This window comes from Pongo abelii, chromosome 20 (assembly GCF_028885655.2).
Source record: "Pongo abelii isolate AG06213 chromosome 20, NHGRI_mPonAbe1-v2.0_pri, whole genome shotgun sequence".
Taxonomy (NCBI): domain Eukaryota; kingdom Metazoa; phylum Chordata; class Mammalia; order Primates; family Hominidae; genus Pongo; species Pongo abelii.
The window spans coordinates 274756-292646 of NC_072005.2; the positions used below are offsets into that span (position 1 = coordinate 274756).

The window sequence follows — 17891 nt, forward strand, 5'->3', positions numbered from 1 at the left end:
GCCTGGCCGCGGCGCGCAGGCGCAGTCGGGGCCCGGCGGAGCGCGCAGGCGCAGCGGGGGGCGGGGCGCGCGGGCCCGGCCAAGGCAAGCGCCGGTGGGGCGGCGGCGCCAGAGCTGGTGGAGCGCTCGGGGTCCCCGGGCGGCGGCGGCGGCGCAGAGGAGGAGGCAGGCGGCGGCCCCGGTGGCTCCCCCCCGGACGGTGCGCGGCCCGGCCCGTCTCGCGAACTCGCGGTGGTCGCGCGGCCCCGCACGGCTCCCACCCCGGGCCCCTCCGCCGCCGCCATGGCTCGGCCGCTGGTGCCCAGCTCGCAGAAGGCGCTGCTGCTGGAGCTCAAGGGGCTGCAGGAAGAGCCTGTCGAGGGCTTCCGCGTGACACTGGTGGACGAAGGCGATCTATACAACTGGGAGGTGGCCATCTTCGGGCCCCCCAACACCTACTACGAGGGCGGCTACTTCAAGGTGAGCGCGGCGACCCCCGCCCGGGTCCCGGAGCCCACGAGCAACCTCGGGCGCCGGGAACCAGCTCCCTGCCCCGCGGTCCTAGCGCTGTTCCTGGGCGAGCCCCGCAGCCTCCTGGCTTGGGCTCGTTTCCCTTCTATGGCTAGATTCCCCCACCCAGCTCTGCCCGGCCCCCTCCTCGGACGGTCTCGGGGACCTTCAGCCTCTGCTGCAGTCCCCGAAAATCCCCAGTTCCCTTTAAGGCACCGTCCGGTCCCCTGTTAGGCTCTTGGCCGCCGGAGGGGTGGCCGGGGGCCTTCCCTGTAGCATCTGGGCGTGGGGCTCTTGCCCACCTTCTCCTTGGCGGCGGCTCGACTCCGGCTGCTTCCCCCTCCGCCCCTGCGGGAAAGAGGGAGCGGAGCCCAGGCCGCGCCGGCCTTTCAGCTGCCCTCCCCGCCCTCCCCGGAGGAGACAAAGAGGCCCCCCCAGACCCCGCAGCTGCTATTGTTGGGGAGCTGGGCCCGTGAGCGGGGGAGCGAGGCCAGCCTGGGGGTGGCTGGCGCGGCCACTCGCTCAGGCTCCAACAAAGGCCCGGATGAGCCTTGGCAGCCAGGACCTGCCTGGAAAGCGGCCACCCTTGCCAATAGCAGCCGGCCAGGCGCCCTGGGCTCCATCCCCGGCTTTATGTAACCTGCGCCCTCGGGAAGGCCGAGGTAGGAGCGTCCCTCCCACCTGCTCCCTGCAGCTCTCCCCAGGCCTCCCGGCTCGGGCCCGCGTCCCGGACCCCGACCTCAGAAGCTCCGGGCTCGCTCATCCCAGCTGGTCTTGGCCTTTCTCAGATTCCATTGAACAGGTGGCTTCTTGTGACCCAAACCCCGAGTTCTGGGCCATTTCTTCTGCCCTCTGGCGGTTTAATTCCAAGCAGTTTCTTGATGTTTTTGTTGTTGTTGGGAGCAGGGAGGCTGTTTCTGTCCCATGTGAAAAGGACTCAGGCCAAAACCAGGGCAGTTTTCTTGATCTCACGATCCAGACGTGACCTTTGACTCCCTTTGGCATTCAGGGACCTCGTTCTTGGGGCCAGAGGGACAAAGCGAGGGGCCCTGTGTGAGAGGTGGGGAACGAGCACCCTGTCCAGGAATCTCTCCCTCTCGCCATCACTTCCTGCCAAGAGCCTGGACACGACACGACAGCCAAGAGCTGGCCGCTCTGCCCCGGCCAGCTGCGGACGTGGGGCCGAGGGACCGATGCCTCCCGCACGATACGTGTCTGCTCTCCGAGCTAATTAGTGTCTGAACCGCACCCGCTCAGCGGCTGTGAGGGCAGCAGCCTGGTCTGCTGGGGGCGATTCCTGAGCTGAGGTTCTGGGTTACAGCAGAGGGTGGGACTCCCGTGGGTTCTGCATCTGGAATCCTGCGTCCCCACACAGGGAACAGAGTTTGGGTCTCGAGGTTGCCAAATGATTTTAGCAGCCCCCTTCCCCAGCCCTTTTTGTCTGCTTGGGGGAGCAGCTGGCTATGAGGAGTGGCAGCCCCACCTCGAAGCCAGGCCTGTGAGGCGGCTGCTGTTCTGGAAGGAAGGGATGCGGGTTTCTGGCTGCTGCCCACCAGACTGGTTGCCAGGGATTGTGGGCAGAGCCTCCTGGGCCAGCATTAGGGGATAATCCGGTTTTCCGGATTTCCCAGGGAGGGGGCCTCTAGACATCTGCTGCAGGGTCAGTCCTCAGAAGCCAGCGTTGAGACGGGGGTGCTGCCACCCACGAGGACTCTCCCTTCCCGCTGTGCCTGGGTGGGGGAGCGTGGAAATACAGAACCTGCTGAGTGCCCAGGGCCGCTGCTGCCCAGCCACTGCCTGCAACCGCTGTTCCTTCAGGAGCCGGAGTGAGCCCTGGGGCAGGGGCGGCCAGAGAGAGCCCTCCATAGCCGACTTGCTGTGTGCCCTTGGCAGAGCGCTTTCCTTCTCTGAGCCTGGGTTTGCTCCGGGTGAAAGACATTCTTAGAGGTGCCCAAAATAAGAGGCTCATTGGTACTTGGTGGGGTTTGGTAGAGGTGAGGCTTTGGCTGTTGTCAAGGATTGCCGCCTGAAACCCAGCACCAGTCTTGGGGGGCCTGAAGTCTTGGGGAACTGCTGGGCAGTTGTGAGACTGAAGTTCCAGCCTTGCTCTGTGGCCGCGGCCAAGTCACTTGCCTCACGGGGTCCCAGTGAGTTCCCTGTCAAACAGAGGACACCCCCCAAGACCCCCCGAGTGCCCTCCCTGTCCAGGCCTCGCCCACGATCCAAGACCCCCCGAGTTCCCTCCCTGTCCAGGCCTTGCCCACGATCGCTCTTTGGGGGTGCTGTCCTCGTGCCTTGGAGTGCTGAGTGCCACCAGGACCCCTGACCCAGACACCCCCTGTATCTGGCACTGGGACCCAGCAGGAAAACAGTGAGGCTTCCTTGTTTACCTGCTGTGGCCCAGGAGGGCCGTGGGTGGCATCACGCCCCAGGCTACAGGCCAGACAGCTCTGTCACCCAACACGTGGCTTCAGTCCTCCCTCTGTGACCGTCCTTGCCAGCGGGTCTGGACCCCCAGAGCCTGGGTGACCACAGGGGGCGATGCTGACAGGGAACCAGCAGGTCTGGACCCCCAGGGCCTGGGTGACCACAGGGGGCGATGCTGACAGGGAAGGAGTCCTGCCAGGTTTCTGTGACCTATGGGTCTGCCTGCCTGACCCACCAAGACCGGACACCTGAGGGCAGACGGCCATACTGACTCATCCCCTCCCACAGCCCCGGGCCAGGGCAGGTGTCACGAGTGTTTGCTAGGTGAGCAGTCATCTGTGCTAACCCTCCCCACACCCTGGCTGCCGAGGCCCTGGAGGTGCAGCCCTGGTCTTGGGCTTCGGCTCCATCCGAGGGGAGCCTGGAGCCCCTGCCAGTCCATTCTGTCTGCTGGTGGGTGCCCCTGGCCTGGGTCCCATGTGCCTGACCTGGGCTGCAGTGGGCCTGGAGCCACGTGTGCAGCCAGTGCCCATGTTCCCCAGCAGCTGTGCTGGGCCGGGTCCCGGCCACCTGGACTGTGTAGGAACTGGGATCAGCTCAGGTGATTCAGAAAAGGCTCGAGGCAGCCTTCTGGGGACTTGACCCCAGGCCCGTGAGAGTCCCTGCCTTGGGCGGGATAGGGTGTCCCTCACACACACCCTCAGGCACCAGCACTGGGAGTGGGATGGGCTTGGGCACCTTGTGAGCTGGGGCATGGCCTGGGGCTGGGCTGGGCTGAGCCACCCGCCTTCTGCCCCTGCAGGCGCGCCTCAAGTTCCCCATCGACTACCCGTACTCTCCACCGGCCTTTCGGTTCCTGACCAAGATGTGGCACCCTAACATCTACGAGGTGAGCGCGACCCCCACGGGCCTCACGTCCTCATCCACCGGGACCCGGGGCGCTGGGAGCCCGTGCTGACCTCTGACCTGTTCTGATCTGTCTTCTCCTTGTGCAGACGGGGGACGTGTGTATCTCCATCCTCCACCCACCGGTGGACGACCCCCAGAGCGGGGAGCTGCCCTCAGAGAGGTGGAACCCCACGCAGAATGTCAGGTAAGCCAGCCCCACCCACCGTGTCCACCCAGAACGTCTGGTAGGCCGGCCCCACCCGCCGGTGGGCGACCCCCAGAGTGGGGAGCTGCCCGCCCTCAGAGAGGTGGAACCCCACCCTCCATGACCACCCAGAACATCAGGTAGGCCAGGCTCCCTCCCGTGTCCACCCAGAACATCAGGTAGGCTGGGCTCCCCTGCAGGCCGTGGTGCCGAGGCCTGATTCGGGACCTGCCAGCTGGCGGTCCTGGGCCTCACTATACCTGCACGGTGGGTGCTTTCATGGGGCCTGCAGCACTGTGGTGTCGGTGCAGACTCCCACCAGGACCCCAGGCCGGCCCCACCGTCTGGAACCACCTAGAGGTGTCCCACCCTCCTTAGTCCTGGGGCCTTCTCCTTCCCCAGCCGTCTCTGGGTTGGTCGCCTCGTGCCACGTGTGCTGCCCAGGCCTCGTCTCCAGGTACAGGCACTGGGCCGTGTTGCCCGTGTGTCCTGGAGTGTAGTCCAGGCGGGACGTGCGGGCGTGAGGGCAGCCCCGGGTCTGACGGAGGGGTCTTGGCGTGGGAGGGAGGAGACTGATGCAGGTCCAGCCCCTGCTGTTCTGGGGCCTGAGACAAGCAGAGGCCGTGAGGCCAGATGATCACCTGCTGGGCGGGTGCAGGTGTCCCCGTGACCCTTAGGGCCAGAGAAGAGCCGGAAGGCTGGGGTGCCCTGGGCCGCCCCACTCCGACCCACTCTCCCCGCAGGACCATTCTCCTGAGTGTGATCTCCCTCCTGAACGAGCCCAACACCTTCTCGCCTGCCAACGTGGACGCTTCCGTGATGTACAGGAAGTGGAAAGAGAGCAAGGGGAAGGATCGGGAGTACACAGACATCATCCGGTGAGGGCGGGCGGGGGTGTCACGGGAGGAGAGACTCAGATCCGGCCTGCACCCCGGCCCCTGGTCCCAGGGCCGCCCAGCCCCACCGTCCTGGTGAGGGTGGCGGAGCTTCCTGGTGCCCATTTACAGGGTGCCAGTCACAGATGGAGGCCAGGCCGAGTGGCAGAGGGTCCAGCCAGGTTCAAGCCCAGCTTCTTGCCCCTTTTCCTCTTTTTTTTTTTTTTTTTTTGAGACAGAGTCTGGCTCTGTTGCCCAGGCTGGAGTGCAGTAGCGCAATCTCAGCTCACTGCAAGCTCCGCCTCCTGAGTTCACGCCATTCTCCTGCCTCAGCCTCCCGAGTAGCTGGGACTATAGGCGCCCGCCACCACGCCTAGCTAATTTTTTGTATTTTTAGTAGACACGGGGTCTCACCGTGTTAGCCAGGATGGTCTCGATCTCCTGACCTCGTGATCCACCCGCCTTGGCCTCCCAAAGTGCTGGGATTACAGGCGTGAGCCACCGCGCCCGGCCCTTTTTTTTTTTTTTTTTTTGGAGACAGAGTTATACTCTCTCGCCCAGGCTGCAGTGCAATGGTGCCATCTCACTGCAGCCTCCACTTCCCGGGTTCGAGCAGTTCTCCCCCGTCATCCTGCCAAGTAGCTGGGATTACAGGTGCCCACTACCACGCCTGGCTAATGTTTGTAATTTTTAGTACAGGTGGGATTTCACCATCTCAGCCAGGCTGGTCTCAAACTCCTGATCTCAGGTGATCTCCCCACCTCGGCCTCCCAAAGTGCTGGGATGACAGGCGTGAGCCACTGCACCTGTCCTGGTGGTTAATGTTTTCATAGATTCTTCCAGGCTTTTCAGTTTAACGCATGTCTGTGCTTTAATGAAGAGATGGGGTCGTGCTGTGTGTGCCCAGTGACTGACTGTTAGTCAGGGGTGTTGGCCTTACTCGTGTCCGGAGTGCGTCCCTGCAGGCTCTTGGCCTGGCGAGCTCTGGGTACGGCTGTGCAGCTGCCTCCCGGCGCCTTCTGTTCCTGAGGTCCACTTCGCCTGCGTGGCTGTGTGTGGTGACCCACGGCTCTCCCTCTCCTCCTGTCGCCCTCGTGCCCCAGAGCTGAGCCCCACAGCCCCTTCTCTTGGGTGCCTGTGTTCACATGAATGTGTAAACACGTGCGTGTCTGTGTACACAGACGAGGCTTTCTTCACGGGTCGACGGCCTTAATGGTTCCTGCCCTTCTTGTTACGTAGAGGCCCTTCCTATCCTTTTTTTTTTTTCTCAGAGTGAAATTGCATAGATTTCCTCACAGAGGCCTCACCTATTTTTGTTGGTATTTTGTATAAGCAGAATCTTAAAAACAACCTTTAAAATATTGTACACATAATGCATGTGTCTTCCTCGCCCCAGGACCCACGAGCATCCAGGGCACCTTCCGTCCTGCACTCACTGGCACCTGGTGTCATGGGGTCATCTTGGGGCAGCATCCTGGTGCTGGGCGGTCTCGGCTCTGAGCAGCCGTCGTGGGCGGGCCCCGCGTGGCGTCCTGGGAAGTGCCCTGCAAGCACCTGCCGGCCTCTGGAGGTCTCGGTAGCTGTCCTGGCCGTCCCTCTGTGCGATGTCCTCAGTGGCCCTGGCCCGGCCGTGTCACCTGGCCCATGTTCCTCCCAGCCACCTCCCCCCTGAGATCCCAGCACAGAAATAAAAGCCACGCTATTTTTATCCCTCAAAACTCCCTGCGGGCCAACTCACATGTGCCATGTGGACTGCTGTGGTCGCTGTTTCTGCCTGTTTTTAAATCTGTGTGTGTGTTGGCCTTGTGGCAGCCCAAGTCCCACTGAGCTGTGCCAGGCGGGCTGCCATGGAGCCCAGCTTGGTCAGGGATGTTGGTCTTGCTGAACAGCGCCGCCAGACGGTCTTCCAGCTCATGTTGGCGGTGTGCCGGCGGCACCTCCACGGCGCAGGTCGGTTCCCACCCTGGCCCTCCCCTGCGTCTCCCCACGGCTGCCACCCGTGCAGTGCCGTCCCCAGGGCACCGTCACCCCCCCAGCCCGTCGGAGAGCTTGGGAAGCAAAGCATGGCATCCACTGGGTCCCGCTGCCCAGGGACGTCCCTGAGGCCAGACGCCTGCTCTCCACGCTTCGTGCATCCCCATAGAAAGCACTGGGCTTGTGGGCTGGGCTTGGGGCTGTCTGTCCGTTTCCTGGTGCCCTCCCATGCGGGCACTGTGGGACCCGCACACCCCGGTAGCAGCCAGGCCCAGAACAGAGCCGTGCCTGGTCGGTGATAGGGGATCGAGGGCCGGGTTGGAGTCCCGAGCCCATTGCCTGAGGCTGCAGCCTCGTTCCTGACGCGTGTCCTGGAGATGGAGCTGGGGGCAGGTTCCTCGTAGGGCCGGGTGTGCGCGGTGCGGCCCCTCGTAGGGCCGGGTGTGCACGGTGCCCTCCAGGAAGTTTGGGCTAACTTGTCCTCCCTTCCTGCCAGAGGCGGGGTGGCCAGGCCCCCAGGTTTAGAATCCTGGGAGGCCACGCAGAGGCTCAGGCCGTTTCTGCGTTTCCCGTCGCGCTTGTGCTGGTTCCCGGCTCCAGGGATGGTCCTGCCTCTTGTCCTTGGGCCCCCCCTCAGCTGCTTCCTCTGCTCCTGCGCTCAGGAAGGGTTTTTCCCCCTAATGGGGCTGCATGGGCCCTCCCTGTTGCCGGCATCGTTATTTTCTCCTAGCTCCTGATGGGTCCCCGTGGGGTGTGCTTCGGGGCAGGGCGGGCGGTTGTGACTGCACTGTGCCCGTCCAGCCTCCCACCCGCACCTCCTGCCCTTCCCGAGCCCCCTCCTCTGTCATTTCTCCCCCTGGAGCTCCTCATGTACAGGGCTTTGTCCTAAGTGGTCGCCACACGCCGTTTTAAGAGAAACCTGAGCGTTGGGATGAGCGTGGGACCTGGGGGAGGGGGGCCGGGCAGGGGCCGGGTCCAGGCACGTGGGTGGCGCCCTCACCCACCCTGTCCCCCCAGGAAGCAGGTCCTGGGGACCAAGGTGGACGCGGAGCGGGATGGTGTGAAGGTGCCCACCACGCTGGCTGAGTACTGCGTGAAGACCAAGGCGCCGGCGCCCGACGAGGGCTCGGACCTCTTCTACGACGACTACTACGAGGACGGCGAGGTGGAGGAGGAGGCCGACAGCTGCTTCGGGGACGATGAGGATGACTCTGGCACGGAGGAGTCCTGACACCACCAGAATAAACTTGCAGAGTTTACCTCACTAGGGCCGGACCCGTGGCTCCTTGACGACAGACTACCTCACGGAGGTTTTGTGCTGGTCCCCGTCTCCTCTGGTTGTTTCGTTTTGGCTCTTTTTCTCCTTCCCCATGTCTGTTCTGGGTTTTCACGTGCTTCAGAGAAGAGGGGCTGCCCCACCGCCACTCACGTCACTCGGGGCTCAGTGGGCAGGGGCCCAGGGTGGGAGTGGCCGGCCCACCTGTCCTCTCGGGAGGGGAGCTGAGCCCGACTTCTACCGGGGTCCCCCAGCTTCCAGACTGGCCGCACCCCGGAGGAGCCACGGGGGTGCTGCTGGGAATGTGGGCGGGGGCCGTTCCCTGACACTGCCAGCCTGGGAGGCCCAGGTGTATCGGTCCGAGGGGCCTGGTCCCGCCTGTCAGCTCCAGGCCTGGAGCCACATCCAGCACAGGGTGGACGGACTCACCGTGGCTGACTCTTCTCCCTGCTTTGGTTTGTTTGAAATCTAAATAAAACTACTTTATGAGAGGCCAGAGAAGCTGTGCTTGGGAGGGAGAGGCAGCCTCCAGGTCCATGAGTGACTGCACACGGCCAGCCCCACTGGGACCCTGGCTACGCCAGGTGTGGATCTGGGAGGCACGGGGAGCAGCCGGGTCCCGCAGCCTGTACCCTCTCATGACTTGGGTCAGACAGGCCTGGGCAGCATCCCCCAGCCCGTGGGACAGGGGCGGCCAGAAGGCCCCCAGAGTTCCTCCCTGTGACCAGATGCATCTAGTGGGACAGGAGCTGCCTCTGCAGGCATCCAGCGAAGCTTCGTCCTGGGTCCACAGCCGCCTGGGCGTTGATCTTAGCAGCTCAGGGCTCCCAGGGCCACAGATGCCCCCCGATCAGCACTCCGGTGGCTCCAGCTCCGTCCAGGCACACCCTTGGGGTGGGGAGCCGTGGCCCTAGGCACACAGGGCAGGCACCTCACATCCTGGTGTCAGGAAGTCCCCAGCATCATTTTATTTCATGTCATGGAGGAGAGCTCGGAGCTTCCCTGCCCTCCCAGGGCACACCGCCTTCCAGGAACCTGCCTGCGTTCGGCTCTCCAGAAGCTCCTGGCCTTGCTTCTGGGCACCCGAAAAGTCTCACAGTGGCTGATTCAGGGTCAAGGAGCTGTGAGGATGAGGTTTCCCACCAAGTTCGGACAGAAAATGGGGCCCTGGGGTCTTAGCAAACCATGGCCTTCAGGGCCAAACCTGGCATCCGCCCCTATTGTGAATGAAGTTTTATTGGCACAGCCACACCCAAGTCTCAGGATCATCCATAGCTGCTTGGTTTGGTTTTGTTTTGTTTTTGAGACAGTCTTGCTCTGTCGCCAGGCTGGAGTGCAGTGGCTCAGTCTCGGCTCACTGCAACCTCTGCCTCCCGGGTTCAAGTGATTCTCCTGCCTCAGCCTCCCGAGTAGCTGGGCCTACAGGCTCGCGCCACCACGCCCAGCTGATTTTTGTATTTTTAGTAGAGACGGGGTTTCACCATGTTGGCCAGGATGGTCTCGAACTCCCAACCTCAAGTGATCACCCGCCTCGGCCTCCCAAAGTGCTGGGATTACAGGCATGAGCCACCGCGCCCGGCCTAAATTTATTTTTGAGACAGGATCTTGCTCTGTCACCCAGGCTGAAGAGCAGTAGCGCAATTACGGCTCACTGCAGCCTCAACCTCCTGGGCTCAAGCGATCCTCCTGCCCCAGTCTCTTAAAGTGCTGGGATTACAGGCGTGAGCCACCACCTCCGGCCAGTATCTTTATTCATGAAGACCAAAAACTAGAACAGCCCAAATATCCGTCCACTGGTGAATGCATAAGCACAGCATGGTCCATCCACACAACGGGATGTGACACAGCCACATAAAGGAGCGAGGCCCTGACACAGGCCACAGCCTGGATGCACCTTGAGGACATCATGCTCGGAGAGACACCAACGCAACAGATCCTGTGTGATTCCACTCCTGAGAGGTCCCTAGAGTCCGATTCAGAGACAGGAAGTAGTGGCTGCGCACGGTGGTTCATGCCTGTAATCCCAGCACTGGGAGGCTGAGGCGGGTGGATCACCTGAGGTCAGGAGTTTGAGACCAGCCTGGTCAACATGGTGAAACCTCATCTCTACTAAGAATACAAAAATCAGCTGGGCGTGGTGGTGGGCACCTGTAGTCCCAGCTACTTGGGAGGCTGAGGCAGGAGAAGCGTGAACCTGGGAGCCTGGCCTCTATAAAAAATTTTAAAATTAGCCACACATGGTGGTAGCACCTGTCATCCCACATACTCGGGAGGCTGCGGCAGGAGGATTGCCTGAGCCTGGGAGTTCGAGGCTGTCGGGAGCCATGATCACACCATTGCACTCCAACCTGGGCAGCGGAGATCCTGTCTCTAAAAATAATAAAAGTGTTACTTGGCTAGGCGCGGTGGCTCACGCCTGTAATCCCAGCACTTTGGGAGGCCGAGGCGGGCAGATCACGAGGTCAGGAGATCGAGACCATCCTGGCTAACACGGTGAAACCCCGTCTCTACTAATGATACAAAAAAATTAGCCAGGCGTGGTGGCGGGCGCCTGTAGTCCCAGCTACTGAGGCAGGAGAATGGCTTGAACTGGGGAGGCAGAGCTTGCAGTGAGCCGAGATCGCACCATTGCACTCCAGCCTGGGCGACATAGCAAGACTCCGTCTCTGGAAAAAAAAAAAAAAAGGTGTTACTTTTTCAGGTGTGATGATGGAGTGCGGCTTCATCTCGAGTCCTCTTTGAGAAACACTTTCTAAAATGCTCAAGGGTGGAGGGTGGAGGGTGTGCAGCGGTGGGCGGGGCTGTGACCGTCACCTCCCCCACAGGAAGCGCATGTGGGGAGGCTCGGGGCTGGGGCCAGCACCCACACTGGGTCTCCACAGCAGCATGGAGGCCTGTGTGTCTTCACTGCTGGTGCTGGCCCTGGGGGCCCTGTTGGTAGGTGAGTGAGAGCCAGAATGCAGGGGGGACACTGAGGCCCAGCGCTCTCGGTGGGTCCCTGGATGGGAGGGCTGGGCGTGGGCGCCGACATCCTGGGTGTAAGAGCGGAGATTCATCCTTGTTTGGAGGGGACTGAGGCCTGGGGCATCCCGAGCTCCTTAAGCTTCACCCTGAGTGGACATCCCGGGACCGTGGGAGTGTGTGGTGTCCACCGGCTCACCTCGTCCATCCTCCCGGCAGCAGCCAGAAGGCAGGGGTCACGCTCACACCCGAGGTGCAGAGCAGGAAACTGACACTCGGCAAAGGAGATACTGACCTAGGACTGCCCAGCTGGGAGGGCAGAGCTGGGACTCGATCCCCGCCCGCTGCCTGCCACCACCAAGGGCTTGGCTGGGACTAGGTGCCCAGCAGTGAGGGAGGAAGAAGGTGGGTGGCGGCTCCCCTGCATTCCAGCTGGACTGTGACAGGGGCTCTTGATGAGTTGGGGACCCAAGAAGATGGACAGAGGTAGGAATCCAGCCGTCAGTCATCATCATCCTTCCTCCCATTCTTCTTTCCTTCCACCCATGGGTCCATCATCCCTCCCTCGCTCCCTCCTTTCATCTCCCCTTCCTTCCCTCCACCGGTCCATCCACCCATCACTCCTCCTTCCATTCTTCCACCCACCTATCCATCCATCATCCATCCCTCCACCCATGGGTCCATCATCCCTCCCTCCCTCCCTCCTTTCATCTCCCCTTCCTTCCCTCCACCGGTCCATCCACCCATCACTCCTCCTTCCATTCTTCCACCCACCCATCCATCCATCATCCATCCATCATCCATCCCTCCACCCATGGGTCCATCATCCCTCCCTCCCTCCCTCCCTCCCTCCTTTCATCTCCCCTTCCTTTCCTCCACCGGTCCATCCACCCATCATTCCTCCTCCCATTCTTCCACCCACCCATCCATCCATCATCCATCCATCATCCATCCCTCCACCCATGGGTCCATCATCCCTCCCTCCCTCCCTCCCTCCTTTCATCTCCCCTTCCTTCCCTCCACCCATCCATCCACCCATCATTCCTCCTCCCATTCTTCTACCCACCCATCCATCCATCATCCATCCCCCCACCCATGGGTCCATCATCCATCCCTCCCTCCCTCCTTTCATCCCCCCTTCCTTCCCTCCACCCGTCCATCCACCCATCATTCCTCCTTCCTCCCATTCTTCCTCTCACGCATCCATCCATCATCCATCCCTCCTTTCAACCTCCCTCCTTCCCTCCCTCCATCCCTCGCTCGTTCCCTCCACCCATCATCCTTCCCTCCCTCCTTTCATCTCCCCTTTCTTCCCTCCACCCATCCATCCATCATGCCTCTCTCTTCCTTTCCTCCCTCCTTCCCTCCCATCCATCCATCATCCATTCCTCCTTCCATCCCTCCTTCCTCCCTCCCTGTGTCGCTCCTTCCTTTCTCCTTTGCTTCTGTGTATCCATCCGAATTTGCAGGGCTCGTGCTGTTCTAGGCCTGCCCTCCTGTCTGACTGGAAGAGAGGCCAGGCACGAGACTGTGTGCAACAGTCTTTGGGAGGGGCTGGTCCTAGGAGGCCAGCAGAGCAGAGGAAGCACGGAGGGCAAGAGGGTGGGTGGGGGCCGTTGCAGGAGACAAGAGCATAAACCAAGGGAGGAAGCCGGTGGGGGAAAGGCACACAGGCAGCTGCGTGAGACAGACAAAGGCCCAGGGTGCAGGCAACTTGCAGGCACAGCAAGAGTTGGGCTCTTGTCACCCAGGCTGGAGTGCAATGGTGCCATCTCGGCTCACTGCAACCTCCGCCTCCTGGTTTCAAACAATTCTTCTGCCTCAGCCCCCTGAGTAGCTGGGACTACAGGCGCCCGCCACCATGCCGGGCTAATTTTGTATTTTTAGTAGAGATGGGGTTTCCCTGTGTTGGTCAGGCTGGTCTCAAACTCCCGACCTCAGGTGATCTGCCCACCTCGGCCTCCCAAACTGCTGGGATTACAGGCGTGAGCCACTGCGCCCAGCCTATTTTTTTTTTTTTTTTTAAGATGGAGTTTTGCTTTTCTTGCCCAGGCTGGAGTGCAATGGCACGATCTCGGCTCACCACAACCTCTGCCTCCCGGGTTCAAGCGATTCTCCTGTCTCAGCCTCCCAAGTAGCTGGGATTACAGATGCACACCACCACGCCCAGCTAATTTATGTATTTTTATTCTTTATTATTTTATTATTTTTTTATTTTTTGAGACGGAGTTTCGCTCTGTCGCCCAGGCTGGAGTGCAGTGGTGTGATCTCGGCTCACTGCAAGATCCGCCCTCCCGGGTTCACGCCATTCTCCTGCCTCAGCTTCCCGAGTAGCTGGGACTACAGGCGCCCGCCACCACGCCCGGCTAATTTTTGTATTTTTAGTAGAGACGGGGTTTCACTATGTTGGCCAGGATGGTCTTGATCTCCTGACCTCGTGATCCACCTGCCTCTGCCTCCCAAAGTGCTGGGATTACAGGTGTGAGCCACTGCGCCCGGCTTTAATTTCTGTATTTTTAGTACAGGCAGGGTTTCATCACATTGGCCAGGCTGATCTCCAACTCCTGACCTCAGGCTATCTGCCCACTTTGACCTCCCAAAGTGCTGGGATTACAGGCATGAGCCACTGCACCTGGCCCCCAAGCAGGGACTCGATTTTCAAAGCATGATGGGGATTCAGAGGAAGATTTTGAACTGATTTACGTTATATTATGAAATCGATCCTTTTAAATTTGTGATTGATTTAAAATAATTTTTGTACAGCTTTATTAGGAAATAATTTACGCACTAGACAATTTACCTATTTAAAGAGTACATTTCTTGCTGGGCACAGTGGCTCACACCTGTCATCCCAGCACTTTGGGAGGCCGAGGCGGGTGGATCACCTGAGGTTAGGAGTTTGAGGCCAGCCTGGCCAACATGGCAAAACCCTGTCGCTACTAAAAATACAAAAAAATTAGTCAGACGTGGTGATGCGCTCCTGTAATCCCAGCTACTTGGGAGGCTGAGGCAGGAGAATCGCCTGAACCCAGGAGGCAGAGGTTGCAGTGAGCTGAGATCACGCCACTGCATTCCAGGCTGGGCAACGGAGCGAGACTCCGTCTCAAAAAAAAAAAAAAAAAAAAAAGGCCAGGCGCAGTGGCTCATACCTGTAATCCCAGCACTTTGGGAGGCTGAGGTGGGTGGATCACAAGGTCAGGAGTTCGAGACCAGCCTGGCCAACATGGTGAAACCCCATCTCTACTAAAAATACAAAAATTATCCAGGCATGGTGGCGGGTGCCTGTAATCCCAGCTACTAGGGAGGCTGAGGCAGGCGAATCGCTTGAACCCAGGAGGCGGAGCTTGTAGTGAGCTGAGATCGTGCCATTGCACTCCAGCCTGGGTGACAGAGCAAGACTCTGTCTCAAAAAAAAAAAAAAAAGTTTTTTTTAGAGACTGGGTCTCGCTGTGTCGCCCAGGCTGGTCTCGAACTCCTGGCCTCAAGTGATCCTCTCTCAGCCTCCTGAAGTGCTGGGATCACAGGTGTGAGCCACCCGCATCCGGCCTGATGTGCGTTTTGAAGGACTCCTCTGGCTGTGGGGCCCAGTGGGGCCTGGGGAGGTCCTGGAGAGGGGGTTGGGAGGTGGCCTGGGGGGAACATGATGGGGGGATGAGACGGGGATGGGAGGGATGAAGCGCAGCCCACACGTGTCAGCCTAAAAGTTTCAGGGAACATTGGGGACTTCATTAGGATGGCACATCTGCTTGGGGTCCTGGGCCTCTGAGCTGGGCAAGGACGGTCGCGGCAGGCGGCGGGGGGCATGTAGCCCCAACCTGGCTCTTCGTCCCCCATCCCGGCAGGCATCTCCTTTGAGACCCAGATCATCGGGGGCCGGGAGGTGATCCCCCACTCGCGCCCGTACATGGCCTCACTGCAGAGAGATGGCTCCCACCTGTGCGGGGGGGTCCTGGTGCACCCAAAGTGGGTGCTGACGGCTGCCCACTGCCTGGCCCAGCGGTGAGTACCCTGCCCTGCCCACCCCAGGGGTCCGGGGAATCCATCTGACGGCCCCCATTCTCCGCAGGGGGTGGGCTCTGGGAGATTTAGGCCCATTATCGGACCCCCTCTTAGGCAGGTTTAAGTGAGCTGCGGCTGTGGGACTCCTGGAGAAGGTTTACTCCTTGCAAGAGGCACTGGCAGGGCCAGCTCCTTCCACACCACAGCCTGGGTCAGAGCCTGGCTCCTTTCACGGCTGAGCCACAGTGCTGGTGTGGACGGAGTGCATTGTGTCTGTCCATTCACCCGCTGATGGACCCAACTTAGTCCGGGACTTCTGCTCTAAGGAAGGAGGGTCAGGTGGGGGTGTTTGCCACCTGTGGCCAGGAGGTCAAAGCCGGCCTTCGAGAGTGGCTCGGGAATCGACCTGGTTCCCGGGGATCAGGAAGCCGCTAAATGACCCATCATGGAGTTGCCCTACCTCAGGACTGGCCCGTCATACAGAGCCCAGATCAAGATGGTCAAAGTAACAAAAAGGGATCTACCGGCTTGTGTAACTGCAAAGTCTAGGAGGAGGTCTAGCTTCAGGTGCGGCTTGATCCAGGTGCTCACAGGAGGCGCTCTGGAGCCCGTCTGTCTCCCAGCTCTGCTGCACTACCAGGAAGCCTGTCTCACAAGGTGGAAAGATTGACCCCCCTCAGTCCCGTGGAAAGAGGGCTTGGCTCTATAGTTGGGGCACACTTAGGAAGATTGGCATGTGTCAACCCCTGCACAAATCACTGTGGTTGAGCCTGGGGCCCCAAGTGAAGGGAATTCCCAGGGCTGGTTTTCGTGAAGCTGTAGGCTTGGGGTTGGATTTTTGGACACACAGCCCTTGCCTGGGGCCAGGGCCAGGCAGAAGTCTGGGGCAGGGGTGAGAGCGGGGAGGGCTTCCTGGAGGAGGTGGGTTGCGAAGACACAAGGAAGGACTGGCCAAGCCAAGGCCTGTGAGGGGCAGCGGCTGTGAGTGATGGCCGTGGACGACGGGCACAGTGGGGGTTGGGACTGTATGTGGCGGGTCATCCACGCCGGGCCAGGCTGCAGCACCCTGATTCCCTCTGTCCCCAGGACGGCCCGGCTGAGGCTGGTGCTGGGGCTCCACACCCTGGACAGCCCCGGTCTCCCCTTCCACATCAAGGCAGTGGTCCAGCACCCTCGCTACAAGCCGGTTCCTGCCCTGGAGAACGACCTCGCGCTGCTTCAGGTGTGCAGGGACGGGACAGGGAGAACTGGGCACCCTACTGGACACCCCACGGGTGCCCCTCACCCCCACTGACGCCCTCCCCCCGCTGCCACCCGTCCCCCTCCGCTGCCACCCCTCCCCCCACCGCCGCCCCTCCCCCGCACTGCTGCCCCCTCCCCCATTGCCCACCCTCCCCCACTGCCCACCCTCCCCCCGCTGCCGCCCCTCCCCTCCCCGCTGCCGCCCCTCCCCCCGCACTCTCACCCCCTCCCCCTGCTCACCTGCCCCTTCCTGTCACTCGTAGCTGGACGGGAAAGTGAAGCCCAGCCGGACCATCCGGCCGCTGGCCTTGCCCAGTAAACGCCAGGTGGTGGCTGCAGGGACTCGGTGCAGCATGGCCGGCTGGGGGCTGACCCAGCAGGGCGGGCACCTGTCCCGAGTGCTGCGGGAGCTGGACCTCCACGTGCTGGACACCCGCATGTGTAACAACAGCCGCTTCTGGAACGGCAGCCTCTCCCCCGGCATGGTCTGCTTGGCGGGCGACTCCAAGGACCAGGCTCCCTGCAAGGTGAGGGGCGCCCGGGTGGGGCTGGGGGAATGAGGCTGGCGGCAGGGCCGGGGCCAGGACAGCCACCGGGCAGGTTCCTGGCTCTCCCGTTCTCTGGGGAGTGCTGTCAGGGGCTGGGGGGCGGGGAAGCACTGGCAGGGGTCCGTTTCTCAGGTGCAGAAACTGAGGCTCAGAGAGGTTTAGCAACCTGCCCAAGGCCACACAGCCGGGAAGCGGCAGAGCTGTGACTTCTGCTCCATCAAAGACGGTCCAGGGTGGGAAGAAGGAGCAGGGTTCACAGGGCCAGCGGGAGCGGGGGAGGGGACGCGCGTGGGCTGGGAGCAGCCCCTGTGTCTCCTTGAGCCTGGGGATAACAGGCCCGGCCCTGCTCCCCTCGGCAGGCCCTGCTCCCCTCGTCCCCTCCTCCCCTCGTCCCCTCGGCGGGCGCAGAGGCTGAGCTGTGGTGTGTCGTCCCCGCAGGGTGACTCAGGCGGGCCCCTGGTGTGTGGCAAAGGCCAGGTGTTGGCCGGAGTCCTGTCCTTCAGCTCCAGGGTCTGCACCGACATCTTCAAGCCCCCCGTGGTCACCGCTGTGTTGCCGTATGTGTCCTGGATCAGGAAGGTCACCGGCCGATCAGCCTGATGCCCTGGGGTGACGGGGACCCCTCGCTGTCTCCACAGGGGCGCAGTGGGGTGGGTGAGGACGGGTGGGAGGGACAGGGAGGGGACCAATAAATCATAATGAAGAAATGCTCAGAGCCTGCCTGAGTCCCAGCCCACCTCTGTCCATGCTGGCTGTGCGGCCTCCGACAAACCTATTTCCCTGGGGTTTTTATTATTATTATTGTTATTTTGAGATGGAGTCTCGCTCTGTCACCCAGGCTGGAGTGTAGTGGCGCGCTCTCAGCTCACCGCAGTCTCTGCCTCCCAGGTTCAAGCAATTCTCCTGCCTCCGCCTCCCGAGTAACTGGGACTACAGGCGCCCGCCACCACGTCCGGCTAATTTTTGGTATTTTTAGTAGAGATGGGGTTTCTCCATGTTTGTCAGGC

At 61.4% G+C, this 17891-nt stretch overlaps 2 protein-coding genes across 2 annotated transcripts; both read left to right on the forward strand.

Moving 5' to 3' along the window:
* Positions 1-69: 69 nt before the first annotated feature.
* On the forward strand, positions 70-8625 carry CDC34 (cell division cycle 34, ubiqiutin conjugating enzyme). The gene is made up of 5 exons (XM_009252509.4): positions 70-459; positions 3719-3805; positions 3912-4009; positions 4753-4887; positions 7876-8625. The coding sequence occupies exons 1-5, from the start codon at positions 283-285 to the stop codon at positions 8087-8089; spliced, it is 711 nt and encodes a 236-aa protein (XP_009250784.2). The 5' UTR covers positions 70-282; the 3' UTR covers positions 8090-8625.
* Positions 8626-10963: 2338 nt separating this feature from the next.
* GZMM (granzyme M) lies at positions 10964-17496 on the forward strand. Its single transcript, XM_003779003.5, has 5 exons — positions 10964-11075; positions 14938-15094; positions 16181-16316; positions 16600-16863; positions 17323-17496. Exons 1-5 carry the CDS (start codon positions 10967-10969, stop codon positions 17482-17484), a joined length of 828 nt encoding a protein of 275 aa, XP_003779051.5. The 5' UTR covers positions 10964-10966; the 3' UTR covers positions 17485-17496.
* The last annotated feature ends 395 nt before the right edge of the window (positions 17497-17891 follow it).

What these genes read in the sequence shown, in the direction of transcription:
- CDC34 (XM_009252509.4), top strand. Translation starts at nt 283, where the DNA reads ATGGCTCGGCCGCTGGTGCCCAGCTCGCAGAAGGCGCTGCTGCTGGAG. An exon ending in ACGAGGGCGGCTACTTCAAG is followed by an intron (nt 460 to 3,718) that starts GTGAGCGCGGCG and finishes CTGCCCCTGCAG; the next exon opens with GCGCGCCTCAAGTTCCCCAT. An exon ending in AACCCCACGCAGAATGTCAG is followed by an intron (nt 4,010 to 4,752) that starts GTAAGCCAGCCC and finishes CTCTCCCCGCAG; the next exon opens with GACCATTCTCCTGAGTGTGA.
- GZMM (XM_003779003.5), top strand. Translation starts at nt 10,967, where the DNA reads ATGTGGGGAGGCTCGGGGCTGGGGCCAGCACCCACACTGGGTCTCCAC. An exon ending in CCTGGGGGCCCTGTTGGTAG is followed by an intron (nt 11,076 to 14,937) that starts GTGAGTGAGAGC and finishes CCATCCCGGCAG; the next exon opens with GCATCTCCTTTGAGACCCAG. An exon ending in AGGACCAGGCTCCCTGCAAG is followed by an intron (nt 16,864 to 17,322) that starts GTGAGGGGCGCC and finishes TCGTCCCCGCAG; the next exon opens with GGTGACTCAGGCGGGCCCCT.